This window comes from Choristoneura fumiferana, chromosome 12 (assembly GCF_025370935.1).
Source record: "Choristoneura fumiferana chromosome 12, NRCan_CFum_1, whole genome shotgun sequence".
NCBI lineage: Eukaryota > Metazoa > Arthropoda > Insecta > Lepidoptera > Tortricidae > Choristoneura > Choristoneura fumiferana.
Window position 1 is genome coordinate 16,527,854 of NC_133483.1, and position 15,002 is coordinate 16,542,855.

General features: G+C 38.8%; 1 protein-coding gene across 1 annotated transcript in view; it reads right to left on the reverse strand.

The window, feature by feature from the left end:
• The window catches only part of LOC141433724 (folliculin-interacting protein 2-like), a 29,133-nt gene that overhangs the window by 2,406 nt on the left and 11,725 nt on the right, over positions 1-15,002 (reverse strand). The window contains 6 exon segments of the mRNA XM_074095818.1: positions 1,388-1,495; positions 3,822-3,952; positions 4,587-6,037; positions 9,193-9,342; positions 10,460-10,600; positions 11,348-11,469. Coding sequence (XP_073951919.1) covers positions 1,388-1,495; positions 3,822-3,952; positions 4,587-6,037; positions 9,193-9,342; positions 10,460-10,600; positions 11,348-11,469 — 2,103 coding nt within the window.

The following is a 15,002-nucleotide window of genomic DNA, read 5'->3' on the forward strand; positions in this document are numbered from 1 at the left end:
AAATCTCGAAATAACAACCACTGGGTTTAGAGCCATGAAATTTGGTATGTAGGTAGCTGGACTTCTGGAATAACACACAGGCTAATTTTTATCCCGATATTCCCACGGGATAGGGATAAAATCTTGAAATAATAACCGCTGGGCTTAGAGTCATGAAATTTGGTATGTAGGTAGCTAGACGTCTGGAATAACACACAGGCTAATTTTTATCCCGATATTCCCACGGGATAGGGATAAAATCTTGAAATAATAACCGCTGGGCTTAGAGTCATGAAATTTGGTATGTAGGTAGCTAGACGTCTGGAATAACACATAAGCGACTTATTGACCCGATATTCCCACGGGATACCTAGGGATAAAATCTCGAAATAACAACCACTGGGCTTAGAGCCATGAAATTTGGTATGTAGGTAGCTGGACCTCTGAAAAATTACATAATCTATTTTTTACCCCGATATTCCCACGGGACAGGGATAAAATCTTGAAATATTAACCGCTGAGCTTAGAGTCATGAAATTTGATATGTAGGAAGCTAGATGTCTAGAAAAACACATAGACGAATTTTGACCCGATATTACCACGGGATACCTAGGGATAAAATGTCAAAATAAGAACCGCTAGGCTTAGAGGCATGAAATTTGGATGTATTTAGCCGTACGTCTGGAATAACACATAAGTACGCTACGTTTTATCCCGATATTCCCACGGTATAGTTTTGTAACTAAGGGACCCCATACATCCCTGTATTATTATTATTATTATTATTTTGTATTTTTTCTTTAATTGTATACTGTAGTTTTTAAGTATTTTATTTGTAATTAGTAGGATTATTTTATTTTGAAAAAAAAAGACTGCCAAGTTTCTTGCGGCGCATTCTTCTTGGCAATGAAGGTCTTTCCGAAAGCGCTGGTAGTTTAAAAAATGACGTGTAAAAGTGCCCATTGCGGCCTATTTACTGAATAAATGATTTAAATTTGAATTTGGATAGGGAAAAATTTTGAAACTTCAGCACTGGGTTTAGAGTCTTGAATTTTGTACAGTTATTCACAATACAACCTCAATGAAGACCACGATATAAATTTAGGAAATTTTGGATTTTGTAAAATCCTGAAAATTTCAATTGCAGCTACCACACCGAATAGTTTACGCGTGCGAAGCCGCGGGTAAAAGCTAGTTCTGTGATAAAAAGAAAAGTATCTATCTAAGGGTAAGTGCCTACGCTAGCTGGCGCGGGTGCAAGGAGCGGGCGCACGCCTACGGGTGCGGGTGCAGGTAAAATCCGTCGCGTGCAGTTAGCGCTGCTCATACTAATTTTCAAAAGGCGTCCACCCGCTCCGTGCAAACCGCGTCAGCTAGCGTCCCTAAGGCGAACTGGCAGAGTCCTCACCTGGTAAGCGGGCACTTTGGCCTTCCACATGACGGGCAAAGCGTCCAGCATCCCGCCCACTAGAGCCGACATTCCACCGGAACCGCATTCTCGACCCATCACTCGGACCTCCCTGCCAACAAACAATTAAAAAATTACATCAACGACGATGATACTACCATCTCCCCCTAGTGTTGCCAGTCGATGAGGGGACTCTTTGCCGACTGTTACGGCCCACGAGCAATGGCGTGCATTGAGTAGAGCGTTGCCTACCCTGCTGTGGCGCAAACTAGCGCTGCCTATCCTAGAATGAGGGCTAATTAAATGAGCCAATTCCAAGCAAGACCGTAACGTCAAAAAAAACCTCAAGATACTAAAGCCATCTAGCGACATTTCACCTGTCTTTTAGCTCATTGAGTGAATGCACACTCACGAGTCTATGAGGAAGGCAAGGGGGTGGGGGGTCAAGTATTCCCGGTCCTAAGGCTCCTTGGCGTGAAAGCTTCGGCACAGACTAGTGTCAAGCGAATGTCATGATATCACTCAATGTACGCATGGCATCCGCAAATGGCAATGTTTTAGTAGATACAGTTGTGGTCATATAATTAAGAACGATTTTTATAGAGAAGATTTTTTTAAACTGACAAGTGTTACTAACTGCATGTATATTTTTGTACTTCTCTCGGTATCGTAAAACTTTTCCGTACTAGCGGTAAATTCATTTATACATATAATTGGCTAAAAAATAAATAGATAAACTTTATAAGTTACATCTAAACCTAGTATTACTACTTACTGGCTGGTCATATAATTAAGAACGCTGAATAGTTTATTTTTTATTCAAATTTAAATAGAGAACGGAACGCCGCTTTGTGGTTTTAGGTTATTATTCGAATAATTTTGGCGCCATTTAGTGCCGTAATAGTCTTAAAGGCGATTGCTTCATATAAAACAAAGGGGAAAAATAAAAGTTGTGATAAATCTACAAGAGAAGTAATACTAAAACTTCGCGACAAGAATTGGTCGTATAAACACATAGCCGATCATCTGAAATGTTCAAAAACTATGGTTTTCCACGCCATAAAGCATTTTGCCACGTATCAAACTACTTCAAATGTTCCGCGTGTACCTAAACAAAGAAAGTCATCTCGTCGAGATGATCGAAATATCGTTCGTTTGGCAAAACAAAATCCTTTTAAAGGTCTAATGAGTTGAGAAAAGAATATTTTGGCGAAAACAACCTTCAGCAATCTCGGCACGCACTATTCGAAGGCGTTTGGTAGAAGAAAAGTTGCACGGAAGGATAGCAAGGAAGGTGCCTATGTTGAAACGGTGTCATAGGCAAGCCCGGCTTGCATTTGCAAGAAGATATGAAACTGGACAGTCAGACAGTGGAAAAACGTTTTTTTTCTGACGAGACAAAAATAAATAGGGTATGTTCTGATGGCAAACGATATGTAAGACGGCCTCCAAATAAAGCATTCGACCCAAAGTACACAAAAGTGACTTTAAAGCATGGCGGGGGAAATGTAAAAATTTGGGGATGTTTTTCTGGACATGGTGTTGGACCTGTTAGGCTGATAGAAGGAAACATGGATCAATTTCAATACAAAAACATACTGGAAGAAACAATGTTACCATATGCAGAAGGCGTGCTTCCGGTTATTTGGACATTCCAGCACGACAATGATCCCAAGCATACTGCACGTACCGTTAAGGAATTCCTCACATCGCAATCAGTTTCTGTCTTAGATTGGCCAGCCAACAGCCCGATCTTAACCCAATAGAGCATCTTTGGTGCGAAGTTAAGAAAAAGGTTTCAAATCGACAGTGTGGCAATTTAAGAGAACTGTATGACGTATTCTTAGAAGAATGGAACTCTATCTCTCTCGCGAAATGTCAAAAATTGATAGATTCAATGCCTCGCCGGTGTAAGGCAGTAATAAAAAGCCGTGGACATGCTACTAACTATTAATTTTAGTTAAAATGAATTACATTGCTTTTTTTGTGTACAAACTTCACGTTAGTGTGATTTAGTTAATCTAAGTTTCAAATAAAAAAACTTTCGAACAGTTCAATAAATCGTTCTTAATTATTTGTCCAGTTTCATTACTATTTGAATTTGTTACTAAAGAAAATAAAAACAAAATTTGTAAAAAAATGACAGCAATTTTATTCTTTATTCTTAATCCCGTTTGCTCTATTCATGTGGCTGTTTCATAACGTAACTAGTTACTTCTAAGAAGGAACCACGACTACACATGACATGATTTAGTTAAAAATAATCTGGAACTTCAAATCGTTCTTAATTACATGACCACCACTGTACATAGGTCAGGGAGAGGACAGTCCCACGAAAAATTCGAGCCGTATGCGTAACGAATGCTACCGAAAAAAAAGAAACTACTGATGTAGTGTGCTTTAGATCCGAACCTTCGAGATATGACAATGTTACTGACCAGGATTCGGTGTCCCCGACTATGGCGACGGCCTGAACGGACGCATCGCTCGCCTTGTTCATGCAGGACACCAGTTCCAGTTCCCGGCGGAGCGCCCCCTCCCACTTCGCGGGAGTTCCGATCGTTCCTGCAAACATTTTATACATTTACAGGGCCAGTTCCACCACTCTGATAAGTTCTTGGTATTTTAAGTGAGAGTGAGATATCTGATGAATGACTGACACGCTATTACAGAATTAGTATCAATTTTGTATTGCTAACCTATTTAAAAGCTAGTAATATTTATGTTTAACAAAATGAAGAGAGTACTACATGTGTTGCATATGCAAGCAATTATTTTTTTTGTTCACATATCTTTATTGTTTGACAAGCCGAGTTTTAGAAGATTTTTTAAATATTTAAAAGGAATACCTTCGTGACATTTTATATTAAGTATATCAGAAATATACTATAATCATGACACAACAACCATAGAGAGTCCATACTATTTTTTTTTAGAAAGAGACGGAATACACATTTCATTCGCTCGTATCTTCAGAGTATCTGGGTACAAGATAACAATATTAATTTATTGATTTTTTACCATCTTGTAATGGGCGCCTTATGCCAGAAAAAGGCACGGGTATGACAGACTGAAGCGAAGAATGTGCAAACGTTTATGAGTAGGGTTAGTGTGTGAGCGGGACGGTAAATTCCTAGTCAACTATATAGCGATAAAACGCGTCCTTGTGTAAATAAAGCGAAACAGTCAAGTTGCTCACCTTGTAAAATTAAATCAGGTACATAATGGTCGGAGAGCCCACCGAGTAGAGAGCCGTCGAAACCGGAGTGCGACTGCGCAGGCCGCCGCACCAACCGCGGGACAGAAAACTCTATCACTTGCTGCACCTCCGTCGCCCCATCCCACTCCTTCCCACGCCCACACGCATCCTCCCTACTCGCTTCCACGACCACGCGAGGCTCATTGCTAACGTTCACAACTAACGTCGCTTCCTGCTTTCTCCTAACAAAAGTCTTCGGAGAAACTTGAGAAATACTGTCCTGTTCCACTATAGCTTCCTTCGCGAACTGAGGCTCCGATTGACGAGGAACGTCGTTCATATACTCCAACTCTGAAGCGTTCGTAGGAGTCTGAAGCAGGGATTCCATCATCTGACATTTATAACACGCCTCGCATCGCTCTTCCTGTATAGGGGGAACTATAGTAGGATCAAACTGGAAGTTATCCAGCTTCAAATTCCCCGGTTTTCCGATGTAATGCCTATCTAGTATCTCTAGGTTCTTGCTTTTCATATAATTAGTGACTATCTGAGGGTACTTGTCGAACTCAAACTTAAAACCGGAATGTTTGATTGGCTTGGAATGTTGAAGTGTTTGGGAGCAGCACTTGGAAGGGCTCTCGGAGCTACGCGAGCATATCTGCTGGCAGCTCGGCTTCTGATCACAGTTATCTTTGGTTTCTTCTTTAACTTTCTGCACTTGGACTACTTCGACGGATTCTGCTTGACGCAAAGAGCTTTTCACGCTTTTTCCACCGTTAGACTTGTTCTTCAACCCTACTAATTTCTCATCGTCACCAAGAACAAAAACGACTTTCCGTTCCGCTTCGTTCTCCTCAGACGTATTTGAATCTAGACTAGAGTCTGAAGAAGACTTGAGCATCATAGTGGGGTTTCTTCTAAGCGGGCCAGTGAGTTTTTCGCTCGATCTGCACTGTTCAAAGTCTACGCTAGTAGAGAGCTGATGCGTCAGGTTAGCTAGCGTCGCGGTCCTACGGAAGCCAGCTTCACTTGAAACTAGCGTGCTCGCGCTGCTTTCCTCCTGACTCACTTTAACACTGTCCACATTACACTCCCGCCGCGTGGCGGTCCTTTTGAGCGTCACCGTTTCACTTTCTTTGAGCGCGCTGTCATCAAATTCGAAGTCACTCCGCGTCACGTCACCACACCGCACAAAGTAGGTGAGAACGACTAGTAGCCTATTGACGAATTGTAGATTTGTGGAGCCGCAGACGATGGTCCGAGCGGCGCGGGGCGGGAAACCGATGGTGCCGCAAAGGTCGGCGAGTTGGGCCCAGAGTGCGTTGTAAGGACGCCGGTGTTCCGCAGAGCCGTCAGGCCGTTTCTGAGGGTCCATGGTGTCGTATGGACTCACGGTGGTCACCCAGCCGAGATGGTAGGTCAGGACATGCGTCAACAGGGTACTGATGAAACTGAAAAGAACATAGAAAACGATAATTTTATAAGTTCATAGATAAGTAAATAACGATAAACCAGTAAACGTGTTGCTAAGAGCAAAAGTCGCCAATGGCTGCACCAACCTGGCTATTATTTTTCAAATTTTTGTTGAAGCTTTTGTTGAAGTTGGATGGAGAGAAAAGTGGAAAAAGACACTTTCGCGGAGATTTATTTTATTTATCTCTATTCTATTATTTTACAAATCAGCGCTATCGCACTAACTTTGTACCTACTTCGTACCTATACAGTTCTATGAAGCTAATACTTATTGAGTCTTATTTTAAACGTTGCAAGTCTATTTAGAACCGAAGAGGATATCCGAAAACACCGACGCTAAACAGGCAAGTCATTAGTTGCACAACTGCTCAGCACGTTTTGTAAACATCAGGCCATTCAAAAATAGCAATATCACGTGAAAAATACGTAGACATTATTTGCGAAAGCATTTGTGTGAACGACTCACGCCTCCAAAAAAAAGGCCAACGCCCAGCAAAATAACAAACTGATGACTATAAGCTTGAAGATAAGCAGATAATTTATGTCTGTCTTAAGATTTATAAGCTAGTACGCTCAATTGCGAGTTTAGTGCGTCGTTTTCTACTTCGTTTAAAACATTTTTCGCGAGAAAATAAAGTGTATCTTCACCGTAATATATTATCATCATTGTCTTCTTCATCATCATCATCACTGTTGGCCATAGGTCTCCCCCGTAGACCTCCCAGTTGCTTCAGTTGGAAGCGGCCTTCGTGAACCTGCGGCTTTAACCAATTCATCCGTCCATCTCGATTGTGACGTCCTACCTAATACCTCATCGACAGAGAGCTATAAATCTGCTGATACACTTAAAGTCTCATTGGACTTAATATGTCGTCTACATACAACTTCTAACCTAATACATTAAAATCGGATGAGAATGGCAGCTGCCAACTGCAGAAATTTCACATTCATACTAGCTATTACCCGCAACATCGTCTGTGAAGAATTATTTCAGTATCGTTATCCCGTGGGAACTATGCCATTTTTTGGGTTATAAACTTGGTATCCTACCCAGGATCTTTACCAAATTTAATCTAAAGCCCTCTTGACGTTTTTTAACAGAGACAGACAAGCAAACAAAGTTACTATCGTATTTATAATATTAGTATGGTTTATTAAATACTAGCCTTATCCCGCGGCTTCGCCCGCATTAGAATTAGCTTAATGCCGTCTTAACTGAACTATTGTAAATTACCTATACCCGTGCAATTTTTGAAATATACAACGGAAACAGTTTACTTACACGATTCTTGTTACCATGGCAACGCAATAAATTAATTTCTTACCCCCTTATTCATAAAACTTAACAAGCCTATGTTAACTAACAAATGCTTTGTCCCTTTCTAATAAATACAAATGTCGAAGTGACAGATAAGGACAAACGAATTTTAGCGGCATTTTAACTAAAATAGGTTTGATTGCCGTTTATGAATAAGGGGGTTAGAGTTTGGCGTTTAAGTTTGACGGCAATGTCTAATCTGTCTGTGGCGTCGTAGCTCTCAAACGGATTGACTGATTTTGATCCGGTTTCTTTAACGTGAAAGCGAGTTTCTATGCGGTGGTTCTTATCTATGTTTGATAAAAATCGGTTTAGCCGTTTTTGAAATATTTAACTTTTTTTCATTAGATACAAAACTAATCTAATTAGTAATTCGCATTGACAAATTAGACAAAAATATTCCACACGTACTGTTTTATCATAGCATAGGGCATTTACGTACGACACGTAAAAAAAATAAGAAACCTACGTATACACATTACAGCGCTTCACTCGCACGTCTCCTGTGATTAACGGCCGTAGAAAAACGAGCCAAAAACACTTTTTTTTCATTCATCTAAGTCATCAAACAGTTGCATGGAACTTGGATAGAATCCAGGTGAGTCTATTTGTAAAACCCACGATTTATTACCGGGACTAACTAGCGATCCCCACTTTTAAACTCTCAAGATAAGATAAATGTCTGTTTGAAAGACATCCAAATCCGCTGGAATATCTTGAGAAATCATGTGATTATAATCGTCTGCAAATTATACTACAATAGATTACGTGGCGCGCGCAAAGACTTACTTTATATCATTACTGTAGAGTCGATATTTGTGAGTTTTGCACAGTTGTGTTTTTGAACATAGAGCTATAAATTTAATTTTAACAGCGATAACGCATTAGCGCGTCAACGCTTACATTAACGGCTGTACGGAAATAAAATTACAGGGCTGTTAAATAATAGTGCTTAATTTCGGCTATAAAATATGCATTATGGCCAAATTTATTAAAATTCATCGACCAATAAAAACGCTACGATAAACACTACGCTTACGCTATGATAAATGGAATCTATTATTAAAAATTGCATAACACCTCGCGTAAATCACGATAGTCTGTTGTTTGGAAAACGTCAAGGAAAACATGATTACTTTTTTCTAAATATCACTGTCAATGTCTCAAACAACTGACAACTGGAAGAATGCCCTCTTCTTTTTCTTCGGGCTCGAAAGTTTTAGTGTAGTCCTACTCTAGTGATTAAACTCACAAATTCCTAATTAAATAAGTTTATAAGGTTACTGTTATTTATCTAAACAACAAAGAGTCGGAAGACCCCCCGATTTTGTCACTTCAAAGTTCAATTTCTCAAAAACGGCTGAACCGATTTTGATAAAACATGTCTAAGAACCATCGCTAGAAAACCTGCTTTTAAATAAAAAAACCGCATTCAAATCGGTCCACCCGTTTAAGAGCTACGCGTAGCTCTTAACTGTGCCCACCCCACACCCACATAGCAAGTCAAACGTATAACACCCCTCTTTTTGCGTCGGGGGTTAAAAACCGTTTTGCGTCCGGCGCAGCGTATGGACGAGACTTAAGAGTTTAGATGGTGATATGGTTAGTTTTTATTCAACACTACTTTTAACAATAATTGTGGTGAAAAGGGTTGTTTTTCAAGACCGACAGCCGCGTGAGTAGCCGAGCAGCAAGAGCGCAGGGCCGCAGTTTTCGTTCGAGCTCGCCTTGAAAATGAACCACGGTTTGGCTCGAAACATATCGGACATATCTCACTATTAAAACGTCAGACACTCGTGTATCTATTGTACTTACAAGTTGGTGTTCTTAGTGTCCCCCACAGCGAGTACGGCGCATAGATCTTGCAGCAGAGTGTCGGCCATTTTGTGCGCACGTGGCCGCTCGCTCGTCACCAATTGGAGCCACATCGGCTGCAGACGCGGTCCTTCGATCAAGTCTGAAAGCCTGTGGGAAAATAGTCACTTTACCTATATCTTTACATAGTATAATATAAAGTCGCTTCCTGCCTTCTGAACGCTTAGATCTTTTAAACTAAGCGACGGATTTAAATGCGGTGTTCACCATGTTAGATAATTTTCACGGAAGGTTTATATAAAAGGAATATTATTGTAACACTTACTGTGAAAAAAATCTATGATGTAGACTCAGTACTGACGTTGACTTTTGCCACTCAGAGCATAGCCCAGTTCAAACCTACAAAAAAGTCGTGCAAGTTACATTACACTGCGGCGATCGACTACATCAATCTTGTAAGCTTTACGGCCTGGCAATGTATTACAACTTGCACGATTTTTAGGGTTCCGGAGCCAAAATGGCAAAAACGGAACCCTTATAGTTTCGCCATGTCTGTCTGTCTGTCGGTCCGTCCGTCCGCGGCTTTGCTCAGGGACTATCAATGCTAGAAAGCTGTAATTTTGCACGAATATATATGTAAACTATGCCGACAAAATGGTACAATATATTTTTTTAAATATATATTTAAGGTACCACCCATAGACGTAAAGTGGGGGTGTTTTTTTTTTCATCCAACCCTATAGTGTGGGGTATCGTTGGATAGGTCTTTTAAAACCATTAGAAGTTTGTTAAGACGATTTTTCGATTCAGTGATTTGTTTGCGAAAAATTCAACTTTAAAGTGCACGAGCGTCCCCTCCCCCTCCCTTTAAAATCTAAACCGGTGGGTGGAAAAATTTGAAAAAAATCAGGATGGTAGTAAGTATATCAAACTTTCAAGGAAAACTATAACGGTTAAGTTTGCTTGAGAATTATTAGTAGTTTAAGAGTAAATACCAGCCTAAGATATAAAATATACCTAAACTATGGAAGATTCCGTATAAAATACGAAATCCTTAGAAAAATATTACTTATTTTTTTTGGAACCCTATTTCGGGCGTGTCCGACACGCTCTTGGCCGGTATTTCTTGTGAGCATTCGTTAGGCAAGCGTGCTCAATCTTAGTCCGCATCTTCCATTAACAATCAAGCGTGATTGTGGTCAAACGCAAGACTATTCTGTACAAAAAAAGGTCTGAACTGCGTTTAAGAAAAAAAATACAAACTCACCAGCCAGCAGCATCAGAAGCGGCCTGATGCAGCGTCGCCACAAACTTGGACCCCGTGCCAGCCGTCATGGTCGCGAGACGCAGACGGCAAACCAAGCTCTGCAGTTGAGGCGACATTTCCACACAGCGACGGACGAAGTCCCTGCGAAAACAGCTTCGTTTTAGTCACAAATGAACTAAAACCGACAAGTGCAGCCCACAAACGGTATCTATAAAAACAGTATAGGGTTCCGTAGCCGTTACGAAAAAATCGAGTAATATTTTTCTAAGGATTTTACTGTCAATATTTTTATTTATCATTTTGTCGACATTTTTGCTACATAATAATAATATATGAGTATTTCTCAAAAAAGTGTCCCGTCGTGAAATTGATAAAAAATCAGTTTTGTCATGAAATTATTCACACTACGGACGAGATCATAAAACATAAACTGCATAAAACATCCAAAATTTCTTGACGTCAGGAAAACGTCACGAAATCTTGTGAGGAAAAAATTGTAATTTTGTAACTACATCAAAATTTTCTGTTGGATCCAACAACAAAGATTATCTGACTTTTTATCACTTTTACCACAAGGTTTTGTATATATTTAAACACAAAATTACTATTTTTTTGTGTTGAAGTAGCGTCAGGAAATATACATTTTTTTTTTTATAAGTGGACAACTGAAAATGGACAACTTATTGACAAATAGTCATATTCGTGCAAAATCACAGCTTTTTAGCATTGATAGTCTCCGAGCAAAGCCGTGGTGGATGGACGGTCAGACAGACAAACAGACATGGCGAAACTATAAGAGTTCCGTTTTTGCCATTTTGGCTACGGAACCCTAAAAATCTAGTGTTAGCAGAGCCCTGCTTCAAAGGGTAAGTTTAGATGTTAACTTACTTGTCCGCAGAATCGGGAACAGTGATGAGGAGAGCCAATCCCAGCTTGTTCTTCTTCAAAGCTGAGGAGGAACCACTAGCAAGACTGTCACTGGTTCCACTGGTAGAACTGTTGCTGTAAATCTGTAACAATTGACACACAAACTGAGGTCGCATTGACACAAGAATAAAAAGGTTGGAAATTATTCATGTCATGAAGCGTAAAATGACATTGTGAAGGTCATGCGTAAATAAGCGAAGATTTTTAGTTTTTGAAATTATCTAATAAGTACAGTTTAGCGGGCGTCGTTGCGTTAAATTTGAAGTTAATAAGACCACTGGCAATGGATGAAAATCGACTTAGAGATTCTAACGGCAAGTTTCACACAAGAAACAAAAGAAGATGCTTTTAAAAATTGAACAATCCATAAAATTTCAATATATACTGAGCGGCAAAAATCTGGCCGTCAAATGTATGCAGTAATAGGTAATTTTGTATGGAGAGTGGGCCAAATTTTGTGCCGCTGAGTATAGAATATGCTAGCTTTTACCCATGACTCCATTATCCCGCGGGAAGTATGCAATTTGATAAAAATTACCTTATGTCCTTCCCCGGGAGTCCCGGGACTATCTCTATACGAAATTTTATCTAAATCAGTTCAGCGGCTAAAACCTGACCACGAAGCTTGAGGTCCCGGGTTCGATTCCCGGCCGGGGCAGATATTTGTGTGAATAATACGAATGTTTGTTCTCGGGTCTTGGATGTTTATCTATATAAGTATGTTTATCCGTTGCCTGCGTTTAAGCTTTGCTTAGTTTGGGACTAGGTCAATTGGTGTCAAGTGTCCCATGATATATTTATTTTATTTTTATTTTTAAAACATAAAGAGGTAACAGACAGCCAGGCAGACACTTTCGCATTTATAATGTTAGTATGAATATATTTGGAATAGGATATTTATTACTTTAATTAGCTTTCATTTGATACCTATACCTACTGATTATTGTACCCAATTTTTTTCATATAGGCCATATTAAAAATATAAACATATATCCTACGTCGAATCTAATGATACCTACCTCATATGTTGAAATCCATCCAGACATTTAGACTACAGAGGGCGCCATCGAAATTGAGGTAGGTACATATATACGTTCGAAAAACATAACCCTTCTTCAAGCAGTCGGGTAAATAGATAGGCACACTTCAATGCTTTGCATCGGGCGGGATCCCAGAAGTCATAAACAAATAATCATAATAATATGGGTATTCATTTATTATCTAAAGCCAGGAGTCTAGAAATAGTGATGTTTAGCGCCAGAGTAAACCAAATATCAGTCAAGCCCTGACCTATATACCTACTAACATAATTCCTTAAATAGATATTATTTTGTCGATTAATGATATATTTACGCTTTGTCTGTTATTTAAAAATGTTATAAATACATTTATGTAACTATTTTGATGTTTCGTTTTGTTAAACATGAGCCTTTTTATATATGACTTGAAAATTCTTTTTCAGAACTATGTCATTTATGAACTGATCTCAAATAGTAGATTGTACAACGAGAGCATAAAACGAGCCATTTTACCCGAGGCGTTCATATAGCCACCCGAGCCGGTACGAAGAGGGCGGATAGACACGTCGAGGAAAAAGTGGATTTAATTAAAAAGTAATTTTATGTCGCCTAGATCCAGCATAAAAGCGAACTAAAATATTTTTGTTTAGGCTGGTATAAGTGATTCTCGTTTTGTCCCATTTTAATTTTAAGCCATAAATTAATAACCTAACCACCAACTTAGAAAAACTGGAAACCATCGTCGTTTCAAAGTTCAGTTTCGAGTATAAAATCGGTCTCAACACGGTCCATCTGTTTGGGAGCTATGCTGTCACAGACAGCATCATACACATGTCGGTCAAACTTATAACATCCCTTTTTCGTCCGGAGTTCAAGAAACAACTCGTTAAAATTACGTATTATTTAAACCAAGTTCAAAAAAAAACACTGAGCCTGTATACCTATGAAAAATATTAGTTTAGAAAACTTCAGAAATTCTAATAAGCGCGACGAAACTATTTTAAATTTTACTGAAAGAACAATACCTTATGTTCTAACGCGACTGAGCCTAGAAGTCTGCGATGACGGCACATCGACCTTAACGGTGAAACTCCTAAATTACGCTAGCGCATGACTTCATAATGATCGACTAACATGGAGGTTTCATATAGTCAGCTGACTAAGTATCGACAAAGAATAAAAACTTTTTAACAAAAAATGGGACCGAATTCAAAAACCTTGAGAATAATTTTCTACTAGTTTGAAGTCGGTGCCTCAGCCAGCACGAGCCAGCAGGAGTGGAACTATAGTCGTCTACCTCAACTACATACTTGGGCTTCAAGCAATTTGTAAAGCAATACTTTTTTAATAAACTATTTTTAATAACTCCAACTGGCTCGCGCTGAGGCACCGGCTTCAAATTAGTTTCGTAGCGCAAAGGTATCCAATCCAGTGTTTTACAAAACTACCACAAGAACCTTAACATTTCCTACACAATTATGTCTAAAGTGAGTTTTCTATGAACTGACATTGACCTATAAATTAAAACTGACTCGAGTCGAAATATTACCATTTTAAAACTAACCTTGTTCTTTTTTTAGTTTATTTTTGAAATCAAAATATATCTAATCGAGTCAGTTCCATTCTAAATTTCCGAAATGAAAACACACATTCAAGTCTAAGTTTTTATGGTACCTAGCACGTATAAGTTTTTACTGAGAACCAACATTTCGATAGATAGGAAAATCCAGTTCGAACTAATCTGATAACACCTGCATCAGAATGTCACACGTTTCAAATCTATTCAAGGCGATGACCCTTAAACTTTATGTCAATAATGGTATAACTTATCAGGTGGTTACATGCGAATTTGTGCTAATGATTAAGGAGCGGAATTTTCATAGCAAAAATCAAATGTCAAGAGGGATGATGATGACCATTTAATGTTTTATCGACTGTCGATGTTTAATTGTTAGTTAGCACGATGTTTTAGGTAATGAAATTATACCTGTAATGGGGGAGGCCTTTGTCCTGCAGTGGGACACTACAGGCTACCAAAAAAAATAGACATGTGTGTTTGTTACAATTTAAACATAAAACCGAAACGGAAATGTTAAACAGTGTAACTGACGACAGACTAACCTTCATTAAAAATAACATTTATACCATATTTTATTTTAAAATTTATGACGGTGGAAGCATTCTACACTTCCACTGAACGTAGATATAGTTTAGATATAAGTAGTTAGTGTTTAGTATTGTAACTAAGGGACCCCATACATCCCTGTATAATTATTATTATTATTATTATTTTTTGTATTTTTTTTTCTTTAATTGTATACTATAGTTTTTAAGTATTTTATATGTAATTATAATATTATGAAAAAATGACTTTCTGCCAAGTTTCTTGCGGCGCATTCTTCTTGGCAATGATGGTCTTTCCGAATGCGCTGGTAGTTTAACAAATGACGTGTAAAAGTGCCCATTGCGGCCTATTTACTGAATAAATGATTTGAATTTGAATTTGAACATAATCGAAATCTATATCCGTACTAATTTATTATATTTCTTCATCTTGTCTGTAGTAACAAAGAATTTTCATTATTTTCTCTTGTCAC